Source organism: Sipha flava, unplaced genomic scaffold (genome assembly GCF_003268045.1).
Source record: "Sipha flava isolate LNK unplaced genomic scaffold, YSA_version1 50_pilon_pilon, whole genome shotgun sequence".
Classification (NCBI taxonomy): Eukaryota; Metazoa; Arthropoda; class Insecta; order Hemiptera; family Aphididae; genus Sipha; species Sipha flava.
The window spans coordinates 1,354,936-1,375,287 of NW_020273428.1; the positions used below are offsets into that span (position 1 = coordinate 1,354,936).

General features: G+C 24.1%; 2 protein-coding genes and 1 long non-coding RNA gene across 5 annotated transcripts in view; 1 reads left to right on the forward strand and 2 right to left on the reverse strand.

The window, feature by feature from the left end:
* LOC112690574 (calcium uniporter protein, mitochondrial) overlaps positions 1–20,352 on the forward strand; it is an 80,906-nt gene that overhangs the window by 11,866 nt on the left and 48,688 nt on the right. Inside the window, exon 2 of one of the 2 annotated variants that reach the window (XM_025564609.1) lies at positions 6,308–6,425. The exons of the other annotated variant lie outside the window; for it this stretch is intronic. Coding sequence (XP_025420394.1) covers positions 6,308–6,425 — 118 coding nt within the window. The remainder of the gene's footprint in view (positions 1–6,307; positions 6,426–20,352) is intronic. 2 annotated transcript variants of the gene reach the window in all.
* Positions 371–1,727, reverse strand: LOC112690576. The gene is made up of 3 exons (XR_003149230.1): positions 1,501–1,727; positions 1,291–1,425; positions 371–613 (listed from the first exon to the last, which is right to left on the reverse strand). It is a non-coding gene; the product is annotated as an uncharacterized LOC112690576 (long non-coding RNA).
* Positions 11,685–20,352, reverse strand: part of LOC112690573 — a 36,730-nt gene continuing 28,062 nt past the window's right edge. Inside the window, exons 3-5 of one of the 2 annotated variants that reach the window (XM_025564606.1) lie at positions 15,950–16,114; positions 14,260–14,380; positions 11,685–13,593 (exon numbers count right to left, since the gene is read on the reverse strand). In XM_025564606.1, coding sequence (XP_025420391.1) covers positions 11,905–13,593; positions 14,260–14,380; positions 15,950–16,114 — 1,975 coding nt within the window. In that variant the 3' untranslated portion in view covers positions 11,685–11,904. The remainder of the gene's footprint in view (positions 13,594–14,259; positions 14,381–15,949; positions 16,115–20,352) is intronic. The other variant, XM_025564608.1, reaches the window with a different exon arrangement.

Genomic DNA, 20,352 nt, shown 5'->3' on the forward strand with positions numbered 1-20,352 from the left:
TTTTAAATAATTTAATTACGTAAAGTTTTACAGTCTTTATTGAAATCACACTTTGCTCAATATTTTAATTAAATTATAAAATTACATTGAAACATTACATTTATATCATAAATATGTGTGTTTTAGTTAAAATTATAATTTAAAAGTATAAAAAATATGAATCAATGATTTAATTGTATAAAATGTATTTATGTATTATATATTAAATAAATATTAAAATCACACATCTTAATAATCAATCAGTAATTCCATGATTTGTATTCAGTTTTTTTTTACAATATTATTTTAGATAATTTGTTGTTGATTGTAATAGAAAAATTAGTAATTTTATTTCTAACATCATAGGTTAGAATTACTAAATTTAAAATAATTTTTAAATAAATGTATTTTAAGAACTTTTCTGATGCCAAGTAGTGTATAGAATGCAGTTTCTTGTTCTTGACAAATATCCAATTTCCAGTAATAAATTCTTTGTTTTGATGACCATTTTAAATTTTTTTTTAAATATTATTTCTTCTTTATTCTTCTCTTCGTTTTCAAATGGGCATACGTCTCGTTTAAAACCCTTTTGAACTTTAAGACTTAAAGTGCATTTCTTTGGGCAATAAATTCACTAAAAAAAAAATATATGGATTAATCCTAAAATCGAACAAATAATAATATATAGGATTATCGAGTTGTCCTAGTTGGATTAACCTCTATATAGGTCACTAATTCAATATTTTAAATTAATTTGTGATTATTAAGATGATTCCAGATTCAAATTTTTTATTAATGGTGTATTATCATTACATTGTCGAGTAAAAAAAGTATAAAATTATTGAATATACAACATAACGCATTACATTGCTATATAAAAACATTTATTTGTTATAAGATATAAAAGTTAAAATCTAGATTATTTATTATCTATTATTATTTATTTTTATTTATTTATTTATTATTTATTATTATTATTTTTTTATTTAGATTTATTTCGTTCTACGGTTAAGTATAAAAACGTTATGATTATAGTATATACATTAGACATTTTTAATTTTGCTAACTATGCTGACATTTTGAGGTTAAAAAAATTTCAAATTGAAATAATGCTTTTCAATTTATATTGAATATAAATGAATCGATGTGAACGAATTCATTTATTTTCTTATCTTAAAAAACACATTGGTTTTTTATGCGATTTATTTTAATTTTATAATATTATACACTATGCATAATAATGTAATGTTTTAAATCCTATTACTTTTGCATTAGTGGTCAAAATACATAAAAAAAAAATGAAATCGCTACAATTATCAGTATCCACATCATGCGTGTCACATGACTGACAACTGGTTTGAGGCTTTCAGTGACTAAGTTGGGAATACGTGATATCATTGGTGTGGCATGTCGGAGCCGCCGAGGTCAAGTATATGGCCAAAGTACCTGTATATATATATATATAAATATTTTGTATTATTTAATGCGTTGTGGTTGTTTATTATTTATTAGTTGTTATACCTTTGCGTTCTCCATGTGAATAATATTTCCCAATTTCATCGATGTACGATAATTGCAATCCTGTACTGTATTATCAATAAAACGAACTCGTTACATCTCCCTTGATCACAACGTGTGTTTACATTAATTGATGTTACGTAGGTCGTATAATGTATGCGAGCCGAACATTTGCATGGAACACGAACGTTCAATAATGTTAAGAAATTGCGAACGAAATGTGCGCGTCACAGCGGTTTATAAAATACTGCGTCGTGGAGCAATTGATGTTATTGCGTATGAAAATGTGTAATATTTAATTTTTGTTAGTACGAAGATTGTTTCGAACGAATGGTTATCACGGTTCTTTTGATTGAATTAATTATTAATTATTAATATACGACTATTAATTTTTTTTCTCCTGAAAACTAAAATAATTACATTGTTTGTATTTAACTAATTTTGCTATTGTATACCTACTCCAAAGTAGAGAAATTCAGAAATGTTTTAATTCTAATAACGTTATTTTGTGATAAGTAGGGACCAGATTTATATGCAAATGCATTTATGTATTGGAATAAGCTTTTTAAAATCTGATGAGCATTGTCCCCGATTTAGATTTTTCTTATTAAAATAAAAGTAATTTTATTTTGCATATTTTGCATATTTCAACGTTTTTACCTATTAAATGCATATTCAATGCATATTTATAGTTTTATAATACAAATTATTATTTATAGCACATATATTCGTTTTCGTCGTATTTTCACGATCATTGCCATATAATATCGATAAAATTGCGACCCGTGTTTATTTCCAAAGATAAGATTACATACTCATATCATCCAATGCAATAAGGTAAAATATGAATTCAATTTTTGTTTTCACTTTTTATTTATGTGAGTATTTTTACTTTATAGATTGAAGATAAAGAATGTTAAATGGCGACAAAGACGACAAAATATTTTAAAAGCTTTTTTATACTTTTTTTAATACCGTATTAATTAATGATTATTTTTATATTTATAATACATTTCACATATTTGTACATAATTTTAAACAACATTTTAAGTGAATATTTAAGTACATATTTAAAAATAAATACACATTTTATAGCATATTACAGCATTTTTAGAAGCATATTTTCAGGATTATTTGTGCATATATATCCGGTCCTTAGTGATAAGCCTTGCAGCTATTGTGGAGCTTTGATCCCATTTATTTATTAATCAATAAAACAATTACTGAAATAGTTACAGAACATGCCACTAAGCTACTATATTATACATGGTTTCCCCTCTTGTACACGATAACCAGTCGGCGGCAGTCATCTTAGTACATTTTCACCGTTTCTGTTGACAATAACGTTAAAGTTAAAGTTATTTAACTTTTAATAATATAATTAATTTATCGATTGATTTATAGAAAAAAGTTATAAATTAAACTACTAGGTACAGCGAATATTGAATCGAAGTTCTATACATTTACTTATTTTTAAGGAAATTAAATATTAATCAATACAAGCTTAAGAGGTCTCATTGTCACGTACCGTGAATTAAATTAGGGATTTTTAAATTCACCACTGTGTCATGGGCACAATTAGAGCCCAAATATTGGGGTGCTGACATTTTTGAAAATAAAATTGAATGGTATTTCACTGTAATTACTATAGATTATATAAATTTGAAAAAAAAAGAGTGCTATATTTACTATATTTAAACTCGAGGGTGCTAAAAATTCTATTCCGTCCCCCTCATTGCGCCTATACACTGTGTTTAAACTATTAAATTCTTAACATAAAACTGTTGGTCTTAAAATTTAGCCTTCATCCTTAATATTTTACACTGTGAATTTATATAGCATTTTTATAATAATATTACATATTCATTAGAAAAAAACCCTTATTTCGTTTGAATTTTTTTTGTAAAATGTCTTATGTTATTTCCCGTTAAACTCCCTTTCCACAATACTCCTATTGAAATGAATTTAAATGGAATTTCAACTTTGAGAATACATATGTAAACATCGTGGAGAACTTATTGGAAGTAGTTGAAGTATATTTGTACACTTAAATTACAATATGTTTGTATCATTTTTACTGATTAATTAAAAAGTTTCCAATGCCCATACGTTTATTATAAATATAACGTCTGTGTATATTCCTTTTTATTCAATAAATTCAAAAGTTTATTTTCTTGATTTGTTTTAATATTTTTGAAACATTAATTTAAATGTAAAAGGGATTGTTAAATATGTTACAAATGTATAACCAATCAATTAATAAAAATTTAAATGATTTTTCATTTGTGAATCGGGAGAATATATATACGAGTATATACTGTAAAATAATTTCATTATAATTTTACCGTTTTTATGACTGGTATAGGGCTTTGCTTAAATAATAATAATTATAACTTGACTTCCTAAACTAGATTGTTCATTAGTATTTATCGTAGTCTTTGTCTTTAAGAATGTTGGTGTCGTTTAATTTGACGTTAAAGTTTTTGGTAATTTTCCAAAAACTACAAATTGTGACTATTTCAATGTGCTTTTTTCAAATTTTATTTTTATTATTTTAATTATACTTAAATATTTATTTATAATAGATTCTACATATTCATATAAATCAATAAACGCTAAATAATTATTGTTGTCATGCTATTTATACATATAATGTACTAATATATCAACAAAAACATTATGTTGTGGAATGTTAAAATTTTAATATAATGTAATGCATCAGTGAAGTAGGTAACGATGGGGTTTTGAGAGTTCAAACCCTCTCATTGGCAAAGTACTAGTTAATAAATAAATAGATAATAATAAAAATAAATATTACCTAAATATATCAAACCCCCTTTTCATAAATAACTCTTACTTACGATCTTATAATTCATATATATTGCATTAACGTTTTTAATATACATACGAGTATTTATAAATATATATTTCTTACAATGTTATAATGTGTTATTAAAGCTGTGATGGAAAATATTTTCTATTATAATTAGGATTGATGATTCCTACATCGATCTCTGTAAGCTTGAGTAAACGTATAATATATCATTATTAAGTGTATAGCTTTATAGACAGTTTTGGTTTTCTAGCCAAAAGTGAATATCGTTTTTCCATGTGTGAATAACTATTCTAAATATAAATAAAATGTTTGTCTGCCCAGATTAAGGTAGAAACTGTGCAAAACTATTAACATTTTTTTTTTTTTTAAAAAAAGAACATTATGTTCAGTTAATTGGGTTAAAATGTAGATTTTGTTAAATATTTCATTTATATATATTTGTATTATAAAATAAAAAATCATAATTAAGTTTAAACGCGACTAAAACATGATCATCCTACTAAATAAATTTGTTTATGTAATATTTTGTTTTTTTGAAATTATGGAGATTTTTTTAATACTAAACCTATATTTTTAACTACGATATATTAGTTTATTTATATTTAGTTTGATTCAATGCTTTTCAATCAATCGTTTTTCATAATAATTTAGAATAAAATTCAAGTGAAATAATAAAAAAAATTGTAATTAATTAAAAAGTATCTACTGATGAAAGTAATTTTTATTAGGTACTCAAATATTTAGAGGACAGATTTATCTAAAAACAAATTAAATTAAAACATTAAAATGCATGTATCTTTACTAAGTAAAAAAAAAAAAATCAATTTAGATGTTTAGTTAAAAACTTATCGTTAAATAATCAAGTTTATGTTGCGCCATGATGTTGTTGAGAAAATTGAAATATTTTTGGAGTTTAACTAATAATTCAGTTTTAAATATTTTCATCAGAAATACATTGATATAATTTAACGCAAACTTGATCAAAATTTACATAAAAATTATATATAACTTTAATTTTCCAATCAACATAGAGTACTTGGTGTGGCTTAAATTTTAGATGATAATTTGTAATAGTTTATATAGTTTTTTTAATATGAAAAAAATATATACTTATAAAACTATCATATTGAATTATCAATTATTTATTACGGTTTAATTGGCAAATTCTATCTATTATTTGTTAATACAAGAATGTTCAAAATTATTTGAGAGGATTCATAAATACAATTTTACATTTTTATCAAGGAAGTATACAGAACATTAATTGTTGTTATAAACATTAGAATTTATAATTATAACTAAAAAAATTGATGACATTTGGCTTAAAATTTAATAATATATAAAAATTTTACAAAAACTAATATTTTATTTAAAATCAGTGGTGTAAAATGAATGTAATTATCAAATTATAAAATAAACATTTTTCAATGACTAAATTAAATTAACTACTTATAGGTAAGTGAACAATATATTATGATAAAAATAAATAAATTCATACTTTAAATCTAAAGTTGAATATTGATATGTGTGTTGTTAAATAAATTAAATTAAAAAAAAAAACTATTAAATTAATTCAAAAAAATGTTTAATTCAATTATTATTAGTTTTACCTCTCTTATAACTAATTCTTATAAGTATTTAATTATTAAGTTATGAATTTGATATTATGTATTATTAAGTGTATAATTATTAGTATAATATTATTACGTTTGTAAAAAGAACTGTTTAATTATATGAAAATTAAAAATAAAATTTTTTCATTAAAACTTCTCGTTTTATTTATAACGTTTAATTTTTCATGTAGACGTTAAAATTATTTATAATCATGTAGGTTACTCGTTTGATGTATAGGCATGATGTTATGCTTATAATTTAGTTATATCTCAGAATTAAACTATTATTAATTATCAAAAAATTAAAATCTTATAAATATTTAGTCTTAAATTAACCAAACACTAATTGAAAATGTTTTAGGTAACTCAGCGATGTCGCCGTCATCATTCCAAAAGATGGTCTAGCTCAATGTCTACGTTTACGGCTGATGGTAGTGAACAGAAACAAACAATAATTAAATCTTCGTACGATGAATCAGGTAAAACTGGTTACTGAAAAAAACAATATTTATTACGTTTTAAACATATATTTTATGTTTCAAAATCCTTTCTGTATTTCCATACAACACAATTTAGTATTAAAGTACGTGTTGATTTACACATCTAAATGTCATGTAAAAACTAAAATATAAAAAAAAGTAGTATTATTGTTTATGAAAATAATATCTTTGTATATGATAGTGTTCGATCCATGCAGGTGGTTCGGTTTAAAATGGTCCTAATTAAATCTTGTCCGTCCTTGATAGGAAATAAATAACAATTATGATTTTCTTAAATACTTTTTTAAAAGCTTGAGTCTTAGTTTAATTAATTTCATCCATAATGTTTGTACAATAATGATTTAGCCTTTGCAATGTGCCTACAATTATTTAGCTGAAACATGATCGATAAATTCATTTTTGAAACTAAATAAAAACAAACAATTCAGTTAATTCAATAATCATGATCTGTGATTTAGGTTATGTTTATTCATTATTTTAATTCGTATAATAATCATTACAATACTCCATTATAATTTTATTTTCTGACATGAAATATCTGCATTCACTATAAATATTCACGCTGTATAAAATATATTAACTGTCTAAATATTACATATTTTTATTACGAATTATAATTATATATTATACTAATTAGGTATATAATAATATAATAATTTATTTAAATTTTATTTTCCTATACAAATAAATAATGTTTTGAAACAAATTAATTTCCAATGCATTTAAATTTTTGTATATATATTAATGTTAGGTTAGGAATACTGAAAATATATCAAAGTCTAACTCTTGAGTCTATTATAAATTGATTTATGAATGTATTAGTTTTTTAATTTTAGATTTTTAAGATTATTTAATCGTGTGTGAAATATGAAACTAGTTTTAACTTATCTTCAGGTATTGAACCTTTTATATAAGTTAAACATTATTATTTCATTTGAAATATTTGATTTATATGTATACATTTTAAACAAAATCAAGTTAAATATGATGATTTTAAAAAAACTTTTTCAAAATGGACGTATTTTAATATTAAACTAGCAATATCATTCAAGTGTTCATAAATTTTTATATTATCACAGTTGTAAATTATTTGTCTAGATATTTGAGATGTTGGCGTTTTAAGTTTTTCATTATAAATTCAGGTATACATTTTATGAATAAAAGAAATATACAAAAACGAATAAATTATATTTTCTCGGAAAAAATTAAACTTACTTTAAATAGTAAATTGACATTTTGTTACCGTCTTAAAAATAATAGCTATAAAAACTTCTAGTTTAGCTTGCTAATTGTCTGTCTACTTATTTAAAAAATATGTAGATTTAAAATTATCGTTAAAATTTTTTAATTTTTATAAAATAAACTAAGTTTTAAAGATTTGTATTTTAAGTGTAGGATGAAATGAATACACATAATAGTTGGAAGTAAAAAATTGTACTAGGATATTTTCTGAATATTTTTTATAAGTATTTAATATAATCAATATATTTGTAAAACATACATAGAGTTTGTAATGTAGTATGTTTATTTTTAAAGAGAATTTTTAATTTTGATTGTTTTAAGACTTATAATTAAAAATTAATTAAGTTCAGAATCGATTAAAATTGGTTGGTTTTTTATTTTCAGTTTAAAATAATATAGCTATAATGTTGTACATAAACTTAAATAATATTTTTGATATGCTGAATGAAGTCGGATTAGTGTTCTAACTCTAGTCGTTGTTTTTTTATTTTTCTTTGTCTTCAATGTACTTTCAATTTTTTATTTATTCGTGTAATTTGTTTTAAATAGTTATATTGTAAGCATTTAAACTTCTGCAAGTAAGATATCTGAAAAATAAATGTAATTTTAAAAATAAAGTTTATATCGTGAAATATAACACACTATCTACTTGAAAACTTGACTTAATTTATTGAGCTATATTGGATCTAAATATTTTTCAATATGAACAAAATTAAATTTAAAAACTTTTGAATTTTTAGTGCGTGCAAAAAGCTACTATAATATGAATTTATTTGTTATTTGAATTTAGTTATATGAGACACATATTAATATATATATATATATATGATAACTAAGTATTATTATGTTAAACGATTAATAAAACGAAGTATTTTGTTTAGGAAATTAAAAATGTTAGAAAATATAAAAGGAAACTATATTTTCGTAGTAATTGAAATCGTATTTATATTTGTGTTTAAATTGTAAATTGGAGTATTCACGATCGAAGTTAATTTAAAGTGCACTTCTAAAAATGTATTCATAGGTACTTTGATTAATCAACTTGACGTAAATTGCATGCGATTGATAACTTAGTTTTTTATATTGCTTGTTTTTTTAACTTGGTGGATTCATTTTGTACGGACTTGATTTGTTATATTATTCGTATTTATATGTAATCCATATACAAATATTTAATTTGCGCGTGATCGGTTTTTATTATTGGAATATATATATATATATTAAAAAATTTGAAATTAAATTAATAATAAAACTTTTGGTGTTGATTTGATATTGGAAATGGAAATACATCAACAAACGAACAATCACCAGAAATGAATTTACATTGTTGAATAATAATACAGATAACGCAAACTATTCGCAAAACTTTTATTACCTTTTTACATTCAACTGATGAGAAGAGTGGAATAGTTATGTCCCATAGTCGTAAAAATTACCTTTTCCTATTATGTTCTCGGAACCTTTTTAAAGCATTTAATTGCAAAGTTAGATTAACGTTGCATTCGTTTATAAATATGTATATACTAGATGCTTGGTTCGTACTTATAACTATTCATAGTGAATTCTTATATTAATAAGACCCGTGAGTCGTAACAGTAACTTTCCATTAGGGTTTTATTATATTCTTTAAAGCAAAAGTTTGCGTTTAAAAAATCAAATCAATACAATGTTATTTTTGTCCAAGTAAGCTTTCAACCAAATTTATGATATCTTTGAGGGGTCATGTTAGTTTTCAGTCATTTGTTGTTTCCGGTTAGAGTGTAGTCGTATAATATGTGGGTCAATACTAATAATAATAATGATTCCCACAGTTACTGTTGAACTGTATTATATCACCAATTATAAATTGCATATTTTAATTATACGAGTTAATACGTGTTGGGGTAGAATATGTATAATATGTTGGTATCTGATGAATGAATATAGGTACTCGTTAAACGATAAAGTTCGCGTAAACATCTATATGTTATCTGTATGTATTGTTATAAAACGTATAAAATGTCGTTTGAAAGTAATAACATTTTAATCTTTCCTGTATCTAGTATTTAAGTTTTAGTTTACATAAATATGACATGTTACAATGTATAGCCGAATTTATCTAATACTATATATTACTAAAATGATTTTATTTTAATTCATAATTATCTGCTTCTTTTCTTAGTTGTTTTCTTATATTATTTTATAATGAAATTATTTGAAATGTTTTGGTTTATATTGCTTCATTTAAAAATAAATGTATTATTTAACAATTTAATAATGTTGTTTTTTTTTAAAACTGTTTTTTTATCGATGTAAAATAAATTACCTCACCTTTGAACAATATTCTTTCCTAGTATCCTATCTAAATATCATACATATATTTTTGGCTTTTTATTTCAATGTTTTATATTATCGATTACTTATTTTGAAATAATCAAAATAAGTGTGCTATTGAAATTACTGTAATCAATCTAGGAATTGAAGTATCAAGTAACTTTTATGATTTTAAAGGCTATTTATAGAAGTATAGAAATTAAATGTGTCCTTTTATCTGTTTAAGCATTAACATAATGTTAAATTTAGTAAGCATAAATACAAAGTGTGCTATTAAGTAAAAGTGCCGATAAAGTATTTGCGTATACAAATACTACCTTCACAGTAATAGGTGTAACTATATGGATATGTTGAAATTTTACCACGTGGAGAAATTAACCGTAGTTTTGACCTTTTTAAGCGGATGATAATTTGGAAAATGGAGATTTATTTACTTTGTCGTTAATGTATAATTTGTAATTCATTTCGAAATATTTATTTTATCACATAGAATTTTAGATTATCGTTATGAAAACAAGAAATCTTTTTGATAGTATAATATTATTAAGAAAAATTAAATTATAACATATGATATAACTGAAAATTTGATATGTAAAAATACATTTTTTTAAGTTAAAAATCGAGAAAAATATAAAAAAAATTCAAAAATCTTTCGATGAATGTATAATCATTATATTTTAATAGCATTTTTAAATGGTTTATTTTAAAGAAACTAAAGCTCAATATCTTTTAAATATAAAAAATAAAATTGAAATTAAACCTTTTACCTTCAATTTTCTACTCTTATTAACCAAATTTGTTTAAAAGCTCTAAAAACATTTTTAATTAGATCTATTTCATATTTTACGGTTATTTATTGTCTAAATACTTTATACTGTGCTTTGATCTGTCTAATATTGGAATACTTTATTTGGAATGATTTAATATTAATAATTTCTATAATTAATAGTTATAGGTGCTATTAGGAAAGTGTCATAGCGTTTAAATTAGATAATTTTATCACCAAAAACATGAAATACAATAATGAAATGTTTTTTTTTTATTTATATAAATAAAAAAATGTTATATTAATTGAACAGTAATCCTGTCATCTTCATATGGAAAAACGAGGTTTTTTGGGGTAGCTCTTGTGATGTTTTTGAAGAGTTTATATTTAAATGATTTCTATCCAGTTTAATCATATTTTTGTTATATTACCGTTATTAAATAAGTAGGTACGAGTACATGAGGACATATTTGATAAATATTTTTTGCTTTTCGATTTTTATTAATATAATTATTATTTTTTGTTAAATTAAAATTGTGGTATTAATTTCAACCTTGATAATTAAAGTCCTTTTATCAAACCATTTATCAATATATAGTATTCTTTATTTTTTTTTTATATACAATAGGTATCTTTATTTTTTGGTAAATCTAAATTATCTATTCATAAGTAAATTCTAAAATTATTAATTTATTACGCCTATTTCAACTATAAAAGTAGATATATTTGTGTTAATGGATAATACAATTTATTTTCTCTTACTTTGGTAGTATAGTAATAAATATGTTGTTGTCTAATCGGATTAAAATTTGTTTCCTATTTAAGAAAAATGTTAAGGGAATATTAAATGATAAGAATAACACATAAAAAACAACAACGTATTTTAATCATTCATTTATCATAATGTGCTGTGTAAAATTATTTTAAATTCAGACATACGCAGTGATTATAAAAATTTAAACATTTTATATTATGTTTCTATTATGTGTTCAGTAAAACCATACTTAATTAATACTGGCAACAAACATTTATTTTACTTTCACTTATACAAATATCAATAGAAGTAAAAAGTATTAAAAACATTTATCGTCCCTATTTTATTTAAATTAGTTAAAACATATTTAATAAGACGAATATTTAATTATGTTTTTCTTCTAGTACTTCGAATTCTTCAAATTCCATATCAAATATTGGCGCATTGCTCATCTTTTTTCTGATGACTATTAAAGCTTTCCACGACATTTCGTCGGAAGACGCATTAGAAACCTTCGACGAATTATCATCTACTGTTCTTGGACTTGACGCGTCTCGACGTTCCTCGTCCTCATCTTCTTCTTGTATAGCGTCCACTTGTTTATCACATCTTTTCGGTTCCTCCATCAGTTCAATCCTGCTGCCGCAGCTATTGCTTTTCACCAACCGAAGTTTGACGTTTTCTTCTTTTTGATGTCTGATTTCGTCCATAATAGTCATAGTCATGGGACTACACACCACTCCCCTGCTGCTCGATATCACTTTACCGCCGTAATAAGTGACGCTTGTGCCGAATTTCCTTATCTTGTTCAATATTTCCGCTGATACCGGTCTACCGACGATTTCAACAGTCGTTTTGTCCGTTAAGTAATCTTCGTCGTCGCTACTGTACCCGTCGGCCCTATGATTTGTCCCAGATGATTCTGTGTCGAAGCTCGCTTCGCTGCCGACACCAGACGATATACTACCACTATCCGTCCACCTGTTATGTATGTTTGTTCCCATATCGACGGACACGCATTTCTTCAGTTTCGGCTTGTACGTTTCGGGTATCACTCGTATTTCTTGTGTTGGTCTTGGTCCTGTTTTTGGATTTTGGTTGTTCATACTTGGTGGCAATGGAATTTTTAGTTCTTTTTGGAATAATTGTCTGGTACTCAAGACTTTGTCTGGGTCCGGCAGCTCGTTGTCGTTCAATTTTTTCTTTTGTTTAAGAGGATTGTAATAAAAATGTTTTTTTAATGTTTCTGCGTGTGATTTATTTTCTTTAGGGACAAGGAAATCCATCGATTTAGGTCTTTCGAGTGTTTTTGGTTCTTCAACGCTTGCACACAAATCAGATTGGGATTTATATTTAATATTATTGTTTGATTTATTGGTACCTAGGGTTAGATTTATAGCACTGCTATATTTTTTCGTAGGTGTTGTTTGGACGACCCTTGGTTTTTGTTCTATGTTATTTTCAAATAAATGGTTTTCTGAAGTGGCTTTTACTAATTTTTGTGCTTTATTTGATGTTATCTCAGCCGGTTCATCTTGTAAACTGAACAAGCTTCTGGATCTGGTTACAACTTCTTTGTGGACTTGTTGATTTTCTGGCTCATATGTTAGCTGTTCTTCCTGATATGTTTTCCAAGTAGAAGTTGTTGGCATATTGTACATAAGACGTTTTTCGTCTATTCTTTTTACCATTTCCGTTGATTTGAATTTTTCTTCAATCACCCTAGCATGATCATTAATGTTCACGTTGTAATTCCTGGCTTCTGTTATATCTTCGCTTACCGTAGTCTGTAGGGTAACTTCATGTTTAGTAGCATTTTCATCTACACATTGAAAGCCAGTTATTTGCAATGTTTCAACTTCCGAACAACAAGTATTATAAGCACTTAGATTTGACTCTGTGCTGCTTTCGCTGGTATCCGTTAATTCCTGATTCGTTTTTTTGTCAGATGACGTAACCATCTCCCGGTAACTTTTTCCAAATGGTTTCGTCGTTGAATTATATATTTCATAACGGCTTGTACATCGGTTGCCTTGACCAACACGATTGAAGCGTTTTGTTGTCGGAGAATTCTAGAACAAATATTTTTTTATGTGATTAATATATTTTTTTTTGATCTATATAGAAAAATATGTTGTATTCCAATGGTATCAATAAACAAATTTTGTCTGAAACTAATTTGTTTTTAATTAACTTTTTGCACTGCATATTAAAAACAAATTTTCAAAGTATCGATCCATAAAAAATACATTGTTTCGTTGTTTATTTATAAATATTTCAAACTTAGTGAAGAAAAATAAAAATTGTCTCCTGTAGTTTAAGTTTTAGTTATTTTAACTTTGAAAACTCTCTATCATGTTCCTGAGGGGTAAAAACTGAAATATAACTTAAGGAACGGTCTCTTGTGGTATTCATGGTGAAAATGTTTGCATTATTTATTAATTTTGTTCTATGTGAGTTTCTGTTTTATTTTATTAATGATTCCTGGATTATTTGTGAAATGCTAAAAATATTTACCATTAAATCCAAGATAAAAATGTTCTATTAGGTCACTAAAATGTTTACAGATAAAAAATGGAGCCCTCAAAATTGGATATTTATACATAATACATGGGTGTTGCTAACTATAATAGACAATTAAATTACTTGTTAATCGTATACTCTTGAATTTTAAGTTTAATAATTGCTAACTTTTTTTAAAAAGCTATAAATTATTATGTTAAGTATGTATATATTACTTCATTTGGTATGAATTGTCTAAGTTTTGGTCGTGAAGCCGGTGTGGATCTAGCCCTAGATCTTGAAATTGCTTCCATATTTTTCTTCTTAGTTTCGTTTTCCAGTTCTTTCAGCATACGACTAAAATTAATAAATGTTTTAATTTAATGTTATTGATTAATTAATATGATATATTATTAGTTCTGTTAAATAATAAAATTCACAAACTAGGTAATAATCATTCTTAAATTACTAAATGTAATTTTTTTATTTTAAGACTGTTGAAGTTGAAACATTTTAAATATTATTAAAAAAATGTTTTTTTTCTTGTATATATGAACGTGTGATGGAATATAATCAAGCATTAGAGTTATTAATACCTTAAGTGTTTTCTTGTCAACATCTTGAATCGTTTTCTGATTTTTTTTTTTATATTCAGTCTTTATTTCTACTGATAGATTTTGTTGTAAATTTTTTTCGTAATTAAAATAGTATCAACTTGAAATAGGTTATTCTAAAACTGAGTTAAATTAGAAGGATAATAATTTATATTCACTAAAAATAACACAGCTCTACATATTTAGAAGAAACAAAAGAAATTGTTACTATATTTTATTATAATAAAGTGTTTCAATAAGATGTGTTTATTTTTTTACTGAATATGTATTATACCTACAAATCGAAATTTGGTTGTATGCAATTTACATATTATTATCTATCATGATAATCATTGTGTGTGTATTGAATATTCAAGCATTGTTTATTGTATTGCTTATAAGTTATGATGTTCGTCTAAGGATCAAAATATCTTTAACCGTAATATGATTTTTTTTTTTTTAATTGTTTATTAAAAATACATTCGTTTACAGCATTTTGTTTGAATATTGTATTTATTTAAATCGTGTTTAAGATATTTCTGTTAAAAGAAAATTTCAATTGTTTATTGACCTTAATGTAGATATGTTTGCGTTTATAATAATTGAAATGTATTGTTAAATTACATATGTTAATACGTGTACATTATACGTCTATTGTAAATTATAGGGTTAAGACCCAATGTATTATTATTTATACGAATTGTATTGGTTGAATTATATAATTTACTCTTTTGTTGTTAATAGATATATACATTATTAACACAGTTTTGCATTATAATTTAATTTATAAAATCCTCATAGATTTTATTGTACTTTTTATGAAACTTAATAGAATACTTTTTATAATTTCCAATATTATATTAAGTATTTTAACAATTATATTTATAAATTCTTTAAACATTTCTTCTTTTATATTTTTTATATTTCTAATATTCATTATATACTTATGACTATTGTGTTATTTCCATTAGTAATTTATTGGATTTCGCACTATATAAAGTATCCAAATTAAATTATTTAATGGTTACTTGCTTGTATTTTATAATATGCCTAAAGTTTTAATTACAAAATAGCAATTAACTTTTGATAATAATAAATTTATAACTAGTGACGGTGAGTAACAAAAAAGGCTTCAATCGATAAACATTATTATGAAAAATCTTGAAACTGTACGACTTTATTATAGCATTTACTTTTACCTGAACGTGGGCCCGTAGTTAATTTATTAATCATATAACCAGGATCAATTTTCTTCCAAAAACTACAAAAACTAAGTTTATATCACTTCCTACATCCGCTACAAATTAGATATTACATATATAATTTATTTTACCTTATAGTTAGCAGAGGTGGTGTTCTATAAGGTGCCTTTAGTCTGACCCTCGGTATTAATTCTCGGTCATACTTTCGATTCTGATCCCAACAGAACCGATGAAAGAACTGTTCATCTTCATCGTCGGTTCTAGTCGATACCCCTTCCGGATCACTGTGTATTTGTCTGTTGAAAATACAAACACTCATTGATCTTTCTAAAGATTGAATAAAAACTTTTAACTAAGCAATTTAGGCTATTTAACAATTAACAGTTAACTAACTTTTTCAATTATTTGAATTTTTATTTGTAAATTTATTTTTTCATTGTCTTTTTTGATTATAAATACGTTTTAGAAAATGTTGTTTCACATATACGATATATATATCTCGTATAGTACATTATTATAAATAGTACTTGAAATATGTATTGTTTTTTAATCGGTATTATACGAAATAGTATTTATAATCAATTATAATACCGTTTACTATATGATTATCTCTGTTAAGAGCTTATTTATATAAACAACTAAAAAAGTGTTAAATTTGATTTAATTTATTCTAATTCTTATCATTTAAAATGATTAAACATGAGTTGTAAATATATGAATCACACCACTTAATACCAAAAATATAGTAGTATATATAAAACGAATTTCTTGTACTAACGTCAGGTCTGTTTATTAAGTTTTCAACTTTTATAATATTGTACATAATTATGTACTTATATAAAATTCAATTTCGCTTTTTCACTTAAGAGCACGTTCACGAATGACTTAAACTATTAATTTATTTGATTAACTTGTACGAAAATATTGATAACATTTTATGATCACAGTGTACAGGTTACACATTATTTTCTATTTAATCCACGATACAGTTGACGTGGTAAGCCCTCGTCAAATAAAGGGATTCTATGATTCAATGACTAAATGTTAGGTATGTTTCTTTAATAATCGATCATCATACACTACATAAATATAACGTTTGACTTGCATGAGATGTGTTTTAATTAAAAAAAATTATACCGTTATTAAATTTATTTTTATTTTTTTTTATTGAGTTTTACTCAAAGGTAAGCAGTATTTTAGCAATTTTTTTTTAAATACATTGGAAATGTATTTATATATCGGTTTTTTTTTTGTGAAGGCACTAATTTATTTCGATAAAAAGTAAAATAAAATCATACGGGTTCCTTACGAATAAATTCAAATTTTATACCTGGTTGGATTATATTTAGAAAAAAATCTAGAATATCTATCGATTTAAAATTATGTTTTCTGAGAATTGGAATTGAACGAGTAAAATCAAGCGAACTCTTCTCCCTGAATTGGTACTTCGCAGGAACGGAAATTTATTTTGGTAAATACGTTCTTGCTTGTGCAAGGTAGGCAGCGACGAAATTCGAGGAGATCCCATACATGATAATTTATTTTACATATACAAGTATTATACACTCAATGTATATGCGTATGTGTATAATAATGCTTGCATTGAACTCCTCGGAAACTGGTCACCTACAGTACTTTTTAAAGAAATGACTAAATTTCGCTACAATAATCAGAATTTTCATACGAGAAGAAATGAACCAGTTAAATTTCGTCCGATTAAAATAAGTTATTTTAAATTAAATTATTGAATCAAAATTATTGAGTTATGAATTATATCTGACGTTACAATTGCATTAAAACCTCCACTATAATCATATATTTTTTTCACAAAATTAATTCGATGGGATTTTCATAAATGTACTTACATTACTTTGATTAACTTTCTTTCAATTAAATATGATGAACAAGGTGTTAGTTTTGAAAAAAACAAGTAATTTGATGTGTAAAATAATTACAAGTTTTAATATAGGTATTTACAATATATTTTAAAGATAAATACATTTTTAATTATTCATTAAAGAATAGTAAATTAAATATAGGTATATTTAATGTAATTTAAATGCCATAGAAAAATTTGTTTTACGGAATTGATAAATACATAATTTTATGTAAATAACAAACTACAAACATTGTTTGTTATATATTTTTAGATCATTGTAACACATATTATTTTTTTATTTTCATATCCAATAGAAAATTTCTAATAGCTTATGAAAGTTTAAAAATAGATATTAAAAATTCTAATTAGTTTAATTTTCTGTAAACACCAAATAATATCATATTCAGTTATAATTGTGAAATATTTACACTTTTGTTTATATATTCGTGTTATACGTTATTTTAAAAGTGTATCGCGTAAATCATTAAATTTTACGAGTTAATGTAAAAAGTAATTAATTAAAAAGTTTTTCTTTTTCTATTTTTATTATTATTTTTGTATTGATTCGTCATGATAAATAACTCTTTACGCCTTGTTGACAGGCAACTTATCATACTTCAGCGTCCGTAGGATCAGAGCTAACGGCGTCTAACATGACAACCTTATGTTATTTAGCTTTTTACATTTGAACGTTCATGTATTAAATTTGATTTTTTTTTTATCTAATAAATATAGAACTTATATTTTACGGTGTGAGATTAACATAATATCTACCATGTTTTTTTATAATTCAATTTACTGTTGTAGTAAATTAAAATAAGAAAAATATTGTATTAATATGTAAAATGGAAAGCATTGTGATAAAAATGTAGGCATAAAACTAAAATTTTATAATTATGAACATAAAAGTATAATAAACATCACTTAATAAAATATTTACTGGCTCGACGACTATAATCATAACTAATAACATTATTATATATACTCATGTGTATTTAGTATAGTAGTATAAAACATAAAGCTATTGACTTTATACATGGGTAATATTCTTTAATCGTCGACTATGTTAAAAAAAAGAAAATCATAAAAATATATATGTGTAATGTGAGCTTTAAGTTTTATGTTTTTTTGTTATAAATAGCGTTTTTTTAAGTTGGGTTTTAAAATAATAAAAAAAAAAAGTTATTAGTTTTTAAATAATTTGTATAATATAATGTAAGAGGTAGCGTAACAGAAATAAAATTTACTATCAACTGAAACATATTTTTGGTTGTATAATAATTATTCCAGAAATAAGATGCTTTTATAAAAAAAAATTTAAAAAAAAAATACTGCAATGTTTTGGTATGCTTTTGAAAACACCGGATTTTTTTTTAAATATTTTGGTTTTATAATTTGATATAATATGATAATTTTTTGTCAAGTCTAAAATTTAATTTCTTAGTATAGATTGTAATTACGAATTCAAATAATTTATTCTAATATATCATTTGCTATTTGAATTCATAATGTGAATTGTCATTTTTACATTGATGAAAGATTCTTCTTTAATAATCATTCTAAACAAATCATCTCTGGAGAACTTTTTGAATACTAGAGATATTTTTGTACGTTTATTAAATATTTATTACTATAATAATGTGCACTTGATGCATTATCATTAATTGTACTTATGGAATTTAGAATATTAAGGCTAACAATTGTTCAGGATCAACATCGTTTGCAATTCAAAGTTATTAACACAATAAGACAGGTTAGATTTGAGCTACGATACTGTAGGAATAATATTTTTGAGAATATTTTATTTCTACTATGCTTCTGTGTAAATTGATCACCTGTGAAAATCTAATAATGATTACTTTTACATTTTTTTAAAACTGGAAGCTGATAATTTAATGGAGTTTTTAAAATTATATTTTTATGTTGTATCTATTTTTAGTTTCATTATATAAATATACTTTTTAAAAGTTTTAATTATTTTTTAATTGCTCATCGTTTGATATTTCCCTTGTTATTATTATTTTACAAATAATATAACATCAAGTTCATATAATTTCTGTACGATGGAGATTATTCTTTTTCTTTGGTTTTCAGAATTTGTCAAATATTTACCATTATATATTATAAAAGCAGAATTTTACTTCAACACTCCATTTATTTATTAACCATACGGTATATAACCTACCTACCTATATCTGATTGAATTAATATTTAGGAAGTTTTGGTATAAAATTAAAAACTGATCAATATATTCTCTCTATTATTGTATATAGTTATATCTAACGTGCTCCAAGAGAAAGTTTATTTGAGAAAGGGATCCGTTAGGTTTAGTGTAAATTGCTTTTAGCCGATCATAATACTATAGCGATATCTTTTATATGCATGTTACAACGTAATCTGAACGAAATCCTTGCATGTGAATCCCTTTTCAGCTAGGTTTTGTATTATATTAAAAAAATATTTAGGTAAAATTTAGCACATAAAATTTGTCAATTTTTTTTAAATAAGTATAGTAGTTGTGTATTGTTTAAAGTTAATCGAGAAATTGATTTGAAAAAAAATTCTAAAGCTTTTTAATTCAAAGTCTCCTTTTATTCATATTGTTTATTGCTCTCTTCTAAAATAACTAACCATCGAATATTATTTACAACAATA